We start from the raw sequence: 13,215 nt of genomic DNA on the forward strand, positions 1-13,215 counted from the left end.
TCCATGATACCTCAAGTGAACCAACTGCCTTCCCTGGGGGTTCAGGAACTTCACGGAAAGCCTTCTTTAACAGACTAAACAGTCTTTATGCTTTACTGGCCACCTGTACTGCAGTTTAAGTCTATTTCTTTCTTTCTTTTTTCTTTTTCTTCAGGACAGGGTTTCTCTGTGTAGCCCTGGCTGTCCTGGAACTCGCTCTGTAGACCAGGCTGGCCTCAGACTCAGAAATATCTGCCTGCCTCTGCCTCATGAATGTTGGGATCAAAGGTGTGCACCACTACTGCTCGGCTAAGTCTATTACTTAAAGAGTTATTTCTTGGGAGATGGAAAGCACCTCTGGATCCCATACAGTCTCGGGTCCCTCAAGGACACCACTAAAACCCTTCAACGTGGGAGAGCCACCAAGGTGGAGCAGAAGCCCCACTTCCCTGTCTCCAACCTGCCTCTCTCTCATTCCTTTGAAGCGGAATATGGCTTCCCGCTCTAGAATAGCTCACGAAAACCAAACAATGGTTAGAGTGAAAGTCAGGTCAAGCCAAAGTCAGAGTGAGGGCTGACAATAAGATCTTTGGAAAAGGTAAACAGGCATCAAAATGACAAAGCATGTGTAGCTACCCTAGAGGGAACCCTGCCTTAAGCTATACACAAGACTTCACTGGGCTGTGCCACCTGGTCAAAGTCAAGTGCTAACAGCAAAAGCTACAGGCCCTGTCCTTGCCTTCACAAGAGGCAACTTCTGTCAGAAAGAGTTCCATTCTTACAGTGGGACTCAGCAAGACGGAAGTGACTTCCTTCCACCAGAGAATGTGCATCGTGGAGGAGTGGCTGTGTGCACTGGAAGAGTGTTTGGGAGCCCAGTCCTGACTACGGCCGTGGAAAGCAAAGGCTGCTGGCCACTCCACAGAAGGGGAGAATGGCGATTACTGACATGCCCCCCTGTTTCCTTCCACCCCCAGGAGGCAAGCAGACCAGATTCTCCACAAAGCAGAACACACACAGTCCCGGTGCTGACCTTACCCCTTTAGCGATGATCTTTCTTGACCTTGTTTTCAATATGAAATTCCCCCTTTTGGGGGGGTGGGCAGGTATTTAAGAGATAGGAACTGGAACCTACATGTGTTAGGCAAGCTCTTTTTGCCAAGAGCATGCTTCAACTTCCAACTCCCTGTACCTTTTGCTCACTTTCCTACCATCAAACCCAGCTCCTACTTGCTAAAGGCAGCAGGGACTTACGTGGTTCAAACAGCCATTTCAACAGTTCTGGTGTGCTTGTGCGCTCCAGGGCATCACCTGTGTACTGCGGAAACAGCTTTTGTTTTCACTTTCTAACATCTGCTCCTTTCCACCTGGAATCTGTTATGTGCCACCATATGGGTTCTACACAACAGTCAGGTGCCCAAGCCTCCTAAGCCACTTGTTCATGGATTCAAGTCTCCAGAGACAAAATGTGCAGAGCCCAGGCTCTCGTCTCGTCTTCCTAGGACGTCACTACTCTTAACAACTCTTGAAACAGTCTTTTGAGTTGTGCTCACTACCATTGCCCTCCGGGGCTCTCCTCCTAGGAACAATTTCTCTCTGTTTCCTGAGCAGACTTTCTTCATCGCCTCTCCATTCTCCTCCCTCTGAGCAATCACAATCATTCCTGCAAGCTGACAGACCTCTGGACAGATCTTCCACCTGCTGTATCCACTGAGAAATTTGAAATCTAAGTACATAGTGCCCGGACTTCCTCCAAGGCTGCCTACCAAATGCTGGGATTAAAGGTGTGTGCCACTACTGCCTGGCCTGGAAAGGCGTATCTTACACATGCTCAAGACTGAGTTACAGCTCCAGCCTGGGAGAACCATGTTCACTAGGACATTAGGAATATAAACCAAGACCTGCTTACATTCTCATGGGGAGGTGTGGCCCAACTAAGGCTCTAATTTAGGGAACCTGGGGTCTAAGAAGTTCCAAGAACAAAAACTCTCAGTCTGTGGCTGCAGCTTCCTTCCCTGGCATGAATGGTTATGCATCACCATGTACAGCCTTGGTTTTTACCTGTGTTGTCAACTCCAAACTTCTTAGAAAAACTTCCAGGCCATGCCAGAGTCCCTGCAGTCTTTAACTCAACCAATTTCTTCTCATTTTCACATGATTTAAATATCTACTAATTTAAAAAAACCTCATTTGTCTAAAGTATCTATCGCTATTATCATCACCGTCGACCCCATTGAAGTAACACCACCTTGGATGCCTTCCTGTATCCATGACTCCACAGAACAGCCATGTTAGAACTATGCAAACTTCTACTGAAATGCTAGTACCACAAATATTTCATGTGGATAGATTCGTAAATGCTTACAGATCAGTACTATATGCTTGTGAACCTGCAGAAGTCAAAGAGTTCATCAATAATTCTGAATGACCAGAGTCTAATGTAATACTCTTATTTATTTAATTGCTTAAATGATTTCCCCATTTTATAAAGCCAACAATTCTTATGAGAATTCAACACATTGCTCTAAATTATAATGTCATGACTATTCTATAAATCTTGACCAAATCAAATAATCCAGGCATGAGTTCTTTTATGCATCTTTTTGGTAGTAATTAGTGGCTCTCAGTTTACTTAGAACACCACAGTGGGCATGGTGAGAGCAGAGCAGTCTACAGGAGGCAAAGGACAAGTGTTACTGGTGTTTTGTACAGTTCACAACAGAATACAGCCACCGCTGGTAACCTACAGGCTGGTGTTTCCAAATTAGCCACAATCTTCTCTCTGCTAACAACTCCTCAATGAGGAGAAAAATCAAAATCCTAACTCCCATTGAGTAGAGTCAGCTGAAGGGAAAACCAAAAACAAACCAACAACCAATGCCCGAGGAAGTCAGTGCTTGCAAAATATTTACAGACAGAATCAATGCCAGAACTGTAGGCGATTCTTCCCAGTGACTCCTGGGGACAATATCACCTCCCCTCTAATAATGACATAGTACAACTTGTCATTCAAAATTAAAATACTTATTGTAAGTAAGACACTTAAAGGTACCAAGACTTACTGCAACTAATTTGCACAAACCACATCTGAAGATAAATTGTATCTCAAGTACCTTGCTTAAGTTGTTTTTCCACTTGCTTGAATAGACCACTAAATCTGATTTTGAATGGGTGGTTATTGCTTGGCAATACAGTGACTTTCCAGTCTTCTGTTTAGAATTAAGAAGAGAAAGAGCAACTTTTGTAGGCAAACCAAGTGGATTGGGGTTACTGGAGCTCACTGTCCATCCAGTGTAGGCTGAAGTTTTCTGGCTACTCTGAGACAAGGGCAATGACTTCTGTCTTAACAGGTAACACCATGTAAAGCTGGTTGCAGTCTTGAGGCTGGGGAATGATGGCTGAGTGTCTGAACTGCTTAACAATGAAAGACCAGGGATTGAAAGCTGACTCTGCCCTTGGGTGTCGGCTTTGTTCTCTTGATGTTTAACCCCGGCTGACTCCTTTTCCTGGTTGTTGTCCATAGATTTCAAAGGCAAAACACAGGCACTTTCCGAAGGGACAGGCGAATTTTGCACTGTAGGAGTCAGCGATGTGGATGACTTGGTATTTTTAACCTCCTGCAGTTCACTGACACGGTCTGTGACTACAAACGTAGAGGGTCCTGAGGACAAATCCTCCTGTGTCAAACTGGCAGGCTCGCAGCTCCCTTCAGGGGCAGAAAACGCGTCCTGCTCTAGCGGCCCTCCTTCAAGGGGCTCCATGGTACACAGCTGCCTGACCAGCACTGGCTTCTTCTGCTTACTGCCCTCACCAGCTCCTGAACTCGGCAGCTCCAAGGGTCTAATGCTGGTGCTGCAAACTGCTCCATTCTCATCTTTGGCCCGCTTCTGATGCTTTTCCATGGCAATGTCTAAACTGTTTGCTGGCGAAAGCATCCTTTTACTTGAGGCTGAGGATTCTTGTTGTGGGGAGAGTCTACCAACAGACGTCTTCTGAACTGTGGTCAAGGATTCTGAAACGGATGTGTTTTGGCCCATCTCTGGAAGAACATTTTTGCATGCAAGATCTTTCTCTGCTGTTGGCAATGCATTTTGGAGATGGTTCTGTGATTTTGGCATGGGATTTTGTTCTTCGTTGACTGGCACTATACTTTCATTAGTTTGGCAAATTGGCATGTTGGACAGATCATGGGTTACTAAGATTTGTGGCAGAGATGTGACAGTGGCAAAACAGTACATAGGAACATTACTCTGTTGGGGCACTGGCAGCATGAAGGATGGCGGTCCCTTCTGCACCTGATCGTTTGGTGGCCTGAGCTCCAGTGATGGCAGAGGACAGGGTTTAGATACAGGATCGACTAGTTTGGCTGACAGTGCTACTGAAGCTACCCCCGGATCTGCTCCGGTTTGATCTGGAAGAACTTGATTAGAATGCAAAGGAGAGAGAGAAGAGCAACCCTGGCCAGAAGTAAATGCTTGACACTGAAGCTGGTACTTAGGAGCAAAGCTACCCTCGCTTGTAGAAGACACACACACGTTAGGATGCGCACCTGGTTTGCCGCCCTGTGCAGATGCTGGCAGAGACAGTGCTGTGTTTTGGTGACTAAGGGGTGCGTGAGTTTTATTTAATAAATGGACCCCAAAAAGCTGTTGAGGAGGAAAGGTGTTGGTAGAGCTAGAACTTGACATTTCTGGCTGAAGATCCTTAACCAGGGCCTGGGAGTGCACAGAATGTGCAGGAAACTCAGCGGAAGACGCATCAGGAAGCCTCGGACCCTGAAATGGCACTGCATTCACACTCGGAAGAGCAGTATTTTGGAAAGATGATGCACTAACAGGAGACAGGTGACTATCAGAAGCTATGTTTAAAGATATCTGCCGGATCAGGGGACCCCGCCTCCTTTCCAAAAGGGGCACATGTCCAGTGCCTCCAACACCAGATGGGGAGTTGGAGGGCTGTGATTCAACAAATGCTGCCGCCGCCGATGCCTGAGAAGAAGTAATGCTCCCACAGTCAAAGGACTTACTTCTGAAATCAGAGACCTCCATCAACGTAGGCATGCAACTGATCTGCTCTGATGCAGCACGCCTCATTTCCCGGTGACTTCCAGGGACACTCAGTGTGTTCGAGCCCAGTGGAATCAAAAGGAACTCTGCTTTATTTGGAAAATCGATTTTGGGGGGTACCTCTGCTTTAGAAACGTCTTCTATGTCTAAGGAGGCTGAGAAGCTGGATGCGTGGGATAAGCTGCTTTCTCTGCTGAGACTCCGGGAGAGAGTGGAATCGAAGCTTGACTCGGTTGAAGAATGCTCTATCTCAGCCAGCCGGAGCCTTTTCTTTTTGGGTGGCAGTTTCTCTGTTGGCAGCTTTGATAAGGTTTCACTGCGCTGAGGCCAATTGAACCTCTCTGACTTTTCTTCGTCATGGCCCTGAGCTTCCAGGTCCCGGTCTGGCTCTTCGGTGACCAGAATTTCTGGGACCTGGATGTTGTGCTGCCGGACCAGTCTCAAAGACTGCCCTAACACATACCGCTCACTTGGAATCTTTCTAGAACTTTCCCGTGGCTCTCCTCTAAGAGCATGTGACAGTGCTGTGTGATGTGTGACATCTCGAGATGGGTGACCTTCCTCTGGGGAGATCCCTATCACTTTCAGAGCCCCAGGCATCCCGGTTCTGCCTAGCTCCTGTAAGGAAAAGGTGGTGCCTCCTTCCAGGGGATCCAGCTTGTCGAATGAACTAGGCCTGCTCAGGGAGTTGGTGTGCTGGATGACAGAGATGCCACCCCCTTGTCTCTTCAACTCCATCTTGTCCTGAGCTGCAGAATTTAGCTGCTGTTCAACCACAGAGCACTGCTTTAGGTGCAGGGCCTGCTCGGGGACTCTGGCCACAAGCTGAACAGGAGAGCTCTGCAGCTGGACGCCCCTGTGTGCCTGGTCACCTGCTGTGGCAGTGGCGTGTTTGGATGGGCTGGGAGCAGAGCCCGGGGCAGGCCGCAGCTGAAGGACTTCAGCGCTTTCTGGAGATGTCCTGCTTTCGCGGGGCTGCAGGTCCTCATCATCACCTACGCTTTTCATTTTCCTCCTCTTCCTTATCTGGGGTGTCTGCTCCCACACACCCGTGGGAGCAGCAACTCTGTAGTGGAGAACCTGGGGTTGTGTCCCACCAGGCGCAGGGCCGTGCTCGGGCTCTCTCACGGCTACCTTTGTTTTGGGCCCATGTAACTCTGAGCAGTAAAATTTCTTATGATTCTCGAAATTCTCCAGTTTCCGGTACCTGTTTCGACAGGTTTCACACTCAAACATGGTCCCTCGTCCTTGATGGGACTTCTTCTTTTCCAGGTGAGGGGCTTGGGCTGCTTTGTTCTGCACTGGCCCGGGCTCACTGGTGGCCGGGCATCCTTGACAGTTCTCATCCACAGACTGTCCAGAGCCCAGCATGTGATTCTCACTGGCTGAAGAGTCTTCCACTGCAGCCTGTCTGACCAGGGGACGGTGATGTCCGCTCGGGGGCATGGACGGGTTGGGTCCTGACACAAAGACATCATCATAAAAGGTGCCAATTTTATCATCAAATGACTGGCTTCCTCTTAGAGGAGGAGGGGGAGGGATTATATTTGCAGGGACTGCTGAATATCCTGTGGTTGGCATGGAGTTACTCCTCGTAATAGGCAGGCAGTCCAAGGAAGGAACGGACAGGAGGAACACTTGCTTTGACTTCTCAGTCGGGGTGAACGGGGACTTTGGTATATCAGAGCTGGAACTTGTTCTCCGACCCATTGGTTTTAGGTCAAACTGGAAGGAATCTTTAAATATGTATGATTTGGGGGAGTCAATGCTTCCCCGTCTGGAAAGTGAGGTTCTCCGGGGCTTCACACTATCCAGTTGCTTATCATCGACTAGGGCTTCATTGTCAGAGATCAGTTTTGAAATCCTTTCCTCCAGAGTTTTGCTTGCCAAGGGTGGGCGCATCTGGCCTGCTAAAACTGATGACTTCTCGCCAGTGGCTGAAGCTGTAGGTGCTGGAGCGCTGATTCGAGGCCCTGGAGGTCCACTGTTCTTAGCTGAGTCTGGATCCATGACGGGAAAAGTTCTGGCAAATGGCGTCGGTGGACTCACAGCTTGATCAGCACTTTCAGAACGCGAGAAGTAGCCAGAATCTGTGCTTCCTAAGCTCCGTGGACTCAGGAGCAGCTTTCCTTGCTGCTCCTGGGGGTCGTCTGTGGCCTGCTGCCTCTGCAGCTGCGCATGTGCTGTCCCACCGTGAGGCTCCTGCTTCCCTTCTGACTGAATCACATCCCCTTTCTGGTGGAACTTCTCATCTGTCTCTAGGGAAGATACACCGGCTGGCTGTGACAGTACGTTTGCAACATGAAGGTCCTTCTGCCTCTGTGTGCTAGGAAGTTCAGGCTTGGGACTGGCCCCCTGCGGACCGTCAGTTCTGAGTGTGGAAACACTTACGGGGTGGACCACAACTTTGGGTAACTCTGTCAGGGCTTGTGACTCCGAAGGTCTGTCCTGTGAAGAGAAGCTACTGACCACATGATCTGAATTGCTTGAAAGGGATTTGGGTAAAGCTTCAGGATTTGATATCGTCTTCATTATTTGTGCAGGTTGTAGGTCCATGACCCCAGGGTCATTCTGCCTCCCGCCTCCAGGCCCCTCCTCCTCACTCTCGCCACTGTCTTCAGCATCAGAATGGACACTAAGTGCTTTGGGGCACTCCTGGGACAGGAACAATCCACCAGCCTCTGGCTGTAAGATGAGACCCAGTTTGATAGTGTGTGCATGGGATTTTTTGTGCTTATATAGATTACTTTTAGTCTTGAATGAAAACCCACAGGTCACACAGGGGTAGGGCCGCTCTCCAGTGTGAGAGCGGATATGCTTTAACAGCACGCTGGGCTTGGCGCACGCCCTATTGCAGTACTCACAGATGTATTTGCCTTGCTTTTTGGGCTTCTGATCTCGCAGAAGAAGATTGCACATTTGCTCCACACTCTGACTGACAGCAGAAGTGACGTGGGTTGAGCTGTAAACTGGCCCTGGGGGCGACTGTGTGGAGCTGGTGGGGCTCACTGACGAAGGGGACACGGAATCCATTTGCTGGTGTGGAGGAGTAACCTGAGTTCTACTGGAGGGAGTAGTGAGACCTACAGCTGATGTCATTGCTATATTATAGACGGGTTCAAGTTTAGTGTTCTCATGGGTGTGCAGATCTGTCAGGGAGCCTGTTAAGCCCAGACGTCCCGGAAGCTGCTGATTCTGGTGGCTAGGTTTGGGAACAAGGTGGTCGTGTGGGTTATACAGGTGAGAAACAGACTGGGCTGCCACTGGCTCACTCTTCTCAGCTGAGGCCACATGTACCGGGTATGAGGGACATGGAGAACACTGTGATTCGCCAACCATTTCTTGGGAAGTAGGATTTGGGGCTTCCAGGGAACTGTTCTTTAATTTAGAAGGGGATCGTACAGTTTTATTTGGTCTCAGTTTTTCTGTCTGAATTGCACAAGACGAGCCCTTCTGTGACAAGGTGCTCAATTCTGGCTCCATTGCTTTCAGTAAGACATCGAAGGCAGTACTTGGATAGGAGAGGGGCGTGGTGCTACAGCAAGGGGAGCTACATTCACTATTGTCAGTCCTGGATTTACTAGGTGAGGAGCTGGAGTCCCGCTGTCCATCAGGACCACTAAGCCTGGCTGGATCTGAGCCTTCCGACCTCCATCTCCGCAGCTCTGACCGATGGTGAGGAAATGAGGCCTTCTTTGGGGAGACCGAGTCTTCAGATTTTGAGGCCTCGGCAGTCATCCCAAGTGTTTCTCCATTTTGCTTAGTACATTGCTTCCCATTTTTAGCAGGGACACAGTTGTGTTTCTTATGAGCCTCTGATGCATTCTGGACAACACTGAGCGATGACTCTTCTGTGTTTTGCTTGTGTTTTGTCTGAAGAGGATTCCTCAAGGGGGATTTTGGTATTTTTTTTAGGTGATTCTCAGCAACAATCTTTTTTCGTTTCACACCTTTGAGAGACTCAGAGGCTCCTTTAACACCAGCCTCTAGGATTTCTGTTAAGACAAAAAATAAAATAGGTTGGTAAAATTGTGTACCTGCCATAATTGTTTAACAAATGTGGTTACTATCAAGAGAGCCAAAGCCTCCTTTAACAGAGCCAGAGCCAGGTCCACACTCTGGACATTTTAAGAAGGTACCCAGTCAAAACCTACAGAAACACTAATACAGAGATCATGCTGGGTGTTTCTGGAACACTCTGCCCCTTTCTGGAGGAACCCACATCATGGAGCTAGATCTTTCACAAGTGGATAATCCTTCCTCATTGCTCACATATCTACGGACTACTGACATTACATTCTGAGTAGGCTGGCCAAGCAAAGAAGAATATCCAACCTTCCTACAGGGGTATCTGACTTACCACACTCCCAACCACTAACTGCAAGCTCTACAAGCTCTGGACAAGGGATGCTGATAACTGCATGAGCAAAAAGGCTACTGTGTAGTAATGAATTAGTAAATATACCTCTGTGAGTGAGTGAGTGCCCACAGAGGCTCCCTAGTAAGACCTTACTCAAGGTCAGAGAATCTGAGCTTGCTTTACCCAGCAGGGCTGCATAATGGCACGATTTGGCCAAGGGTGTGGTTACCAGGTATTTTGAAAGGTCTACACTTGGCTGTACACTGTGCTTTGATCTTGAAAGAAGGAAGTCTTTTGCCCTTGGCATTGTATAAAAAGCCCTTTGGGATAAACCTCGAGGCAGCTGGGTATTGACCCAGGGCCTTCCTGAAGCTATCCTGTGTCTCTGTCTTTCTCTCTGTCTCTGTCTATATTTCTAATAATTCCTCATTCCTCTCTCTTCCCCGCAAGCAAGAACTGTTCGAAAAGTCAGAGCTGGATTCTGGCAGACTCCCACACCTCTGGTGGTCATGATATAGTGGTCAATGGGATCAGGAAGTTTTGTAACCACAGAGATTGCATCAATGGACAGAAAGTTACAAAATTAAAGAAACACTCATTTGTGGTTTCTTGCCAAGGACATGAGAAAGTCCTGAGATTGCGATGGCTCTTGGTTTAATAAAAATCATCAATATAACTGAGCAAAATATTCACTCCATATGTTTCTTTGAGTGTATGAGGAATAAAAGTCAAGTGGACATACAGAGACAGATAGACAAGTAAAACCCACTACAGTAAAGAAAAGAAGACACTGATCTCATTTTAAACTGCTTTGGAAGCAGATCAGTTTAAATGTCATGAACTGTCCAAAATTTCTCTAAACTATTATGCATGTAGCCACTACAATGATTATTCACCATGATTTAATCTGTTTTCGATTTGTCAGATCCCTGGACATATAAACAGAAATTATTTCTCTATATATTACCTATTTTAAAAAAGCCAAATATTTTAACTTATTACTTTCACATAACTGTCACAATGTACATATTTGAAATTCATGCTGGACCAAAACATTACATCTCTAGTCATCAGAGAAATGCAAATCAAAATGACTATGAGATATCACTTTACACCTGTCAGAATGGCTATGATCAAAAATATTAATGACAATCTATGTTGGAGAAAATGCGGAGCAAGGGGAACATTCCTCCACTGTTGGTGGGAGTGCAAACTTGTACAACCACTGTGGAAATCAGTATGGTGGTTTCTCAGAAAATTGGGAATCAATCTACCTCAAGACCCAGCCATACCACTCTTGGGCATATACCCAAGGAATGCTCAATCATACCACAAAGATGCATGCTCAACTATGTTCATAACAGCACTATTTGTAATAACCAGAACCTGGAAATAACCTAGATGCCTGTCAACTGAAGAATGGATTAAGAAAATGTGGTACATATACACAATGGAGTACTACTCAACAGAGAAAAACAATGACATCATGAAACTTGCAGGCAAATGGATGGAACTAGAAAATATCATCCTGAATGAGGTAACCCAGACTCAGAAGGACAAACATGGTATGTACTCACTCATAAGTGGATACTAGATATAAAGCAAAGGAGAATCAGACTACAACTCATAGATCCAGAGAGGCTACCTAGCGGGGGAGGACCCTAGGATGACTGTGGCTTATAATAAGTTTTGGTTTTACTCAATCACAGGGAAAGCTTTAGTGAAAAATTTCACTATTAGGATAAGAATTTGTACTGTATCAAGCTGATGAAAGAAAATGCTGGCCGTACTTTCTGGAGGGGAGGCTAAAATCTTTTTAGAATATGGATTAGCCTATAGAAAAATGTCTGCCGTAAATCAAACAGTGAAGGGGAAGATGAATAGGAATCTCACTTACACTACTTAAGTAAAACATAGCTCTCTGAACAGATGAAGATAGGTTTCTTCTGTATCCCAGAATCTAATCAATATTTATATGTATAATTCAGCTATCATTTAGCTTAAAAGAGCTTATTGGGAAATGTTATCATTTATACTATTTTCTACAGAGAAAATAGTTTACTGTTTAAAATAACCCTGGACTTTTAAATTATAACCTGTTTCTATGTTCAAACTATCTGAGTATTATTTCTCCTGCAATTGTACATAAAATGTTTTTATGTTCAAAAAAATAAAATAAAACAACAACAACAAAAAACCCATCACACTGTAATACTCACTCTGTCTTTTATGATGATGGCAGTTTACATATATGTTCTATACCTGCTGTGACATGCATGTATGTGCTCTCACAGATATACTGAGTGAAGAGAAGATGCCGACTCCACTGCAGACCCCTTTCCTCCCCAGGGGCATGATGGGAAGGCAGGGGCACCGCTTCCGCACTGTAGTGAAGCAGCGTGAAGTACCGGCTGTTTTCTACAGAGCTGTGCTGAGCAAGCCTTTTGTGTTCTTCTAGGCAACCTTTTATGAAGTGACATTTTCCTCACTGGCTTCCCCTCAAGATACACATAACAAGTCATGACTTGCTTGTGGCACTCTTTGAGCTACCAGACAAGGGTGACAAACTGAGAAATGATGATCACCCGAAGGGGGAGTAGTCTCCCCACCCATTTCCCAAAAGCCAGGAGATGAATTGTCACAAAAGTGAAAGCCACTAGGCTCTAAAAATAACTCTACAAGCAAGGATGAGAAGTCACTCAGGAGGGATGGCCCGTAGACCTGAAACCCTGCCTACACCGAGTCTCATCAAAGTTCTGACTGGGTACATATGATAATTTCATTATTTCACATACTTTCTGGAAGGAGCGGTTTTCAAGTGTTCATATTTTAAAAATCAGATCTTACTCTGTAGCTCAGCCTGTCCTGAACTTGGGATCCTACTGCCTCTGCCTCCTGAGTGCTGGGATTATTTATTTCTATCACATGTCAGACTGTTTTGTTGTTGTTGTTTTAATTAAATGGTGCCTGACATTGCAAAGAAATCAACCTGTAGGTGAAATACTCAAAATTATGTTGTTTAAATGAAAGCAATAAAATGTGGGCTTTGTAGAGAAAATGAAAGTTGGCTGTAAAGTGCAGGGGGCCTGCAATCTTAGCACCCAGGAGGCTGAGGCGAGTGAACTGAGTGCTTGAGGCCATCTTGGGCCACACACTGAGGTTGTCTCAAGAGAAAGAGAAAATAACAGAATTTCTAAATATCTACATTTCCTTGTTATTTCTGAAAAAAAAATCTCCTGTAGTTAAGAATCTGAAAAATATTTTTGGGCTACATGTTCCTATTTCAGATACAACCGGCCTCCTCTATCAATTGTCATTCAATTTTTACCCAGTTTGTAAAGTTGCTTATCTTCAATTCTTCCTTTGTACCTTTAACTTTAGTATATGGTGTACTGTGTGTGTGTACCTGTGTCCTATGCCTGTGTGTGTGTGTGTGTGTGTGTGTGTGTGTGTGCACCTGTGTCCTATGCCTATGGTGTGTGTGTGTGTGTACCTGTGTCCTATGACTATGGGTATGTGTGTGTGTGCACCTGTGTCCTATGCCTATATGTGTGTGTGTATGTGTGTGTGTGTGTGCACCTGTGTTGTATGCCTGTATGTAAAGATGAATATTACACAGAGAATCTGGATTGTGTTGTCTTTGGGATTTTTAACTGCAGAAAAATATTTGATTGTAAAAGCTGTTGAGTTATGCCAAAATGTATATTTTAAAGATACCTTGACTTCAAAATTTGGATATAAAGATATGTTGCTTTGGAAAGGAGACTCTGCTTTTGTTCCCACAGAAAGCCAGAGGCTATGGATTTGTTC

General features: G+C 45.9%; 1 protein-coding gene across 1 annotated transcript in view; it reads right to left on the reverse strand.

The window, feature by feature from the left end:
- The window catches only part of Hivep1 (HIVEP zinc finger 1), a 141,552-nt gene that overhangs the window by 26,557 nt on the left and 101,780 nt on the right, over positions 1-13,215 (reverse strand). The window contains exon 4 of the mRNA XM_059263124.1: positions 3,093-9,040. Within this exon, the coding sequence (XP_059119107.1) occupies positions 3,093-9,040 (5,948 nt within the window). The remainder of the gene's footprint in view (positions 1-3,092; positions 9,041-13,215) is intronic.

Source organism: Peromyscus eremicus, chromosome 5, assembly GCF_949786415.1.
Source record: "Peromyscus eremicus chromosome 5, PerEre_H2_v1, whole genome shotgun sequence".
Lineage (NCBI taxonomy): Eukaryota > Metazoa > Chordata > Mammalia > Rodentia > Cricetidae > Peromyscus > Peromyscus eremicus.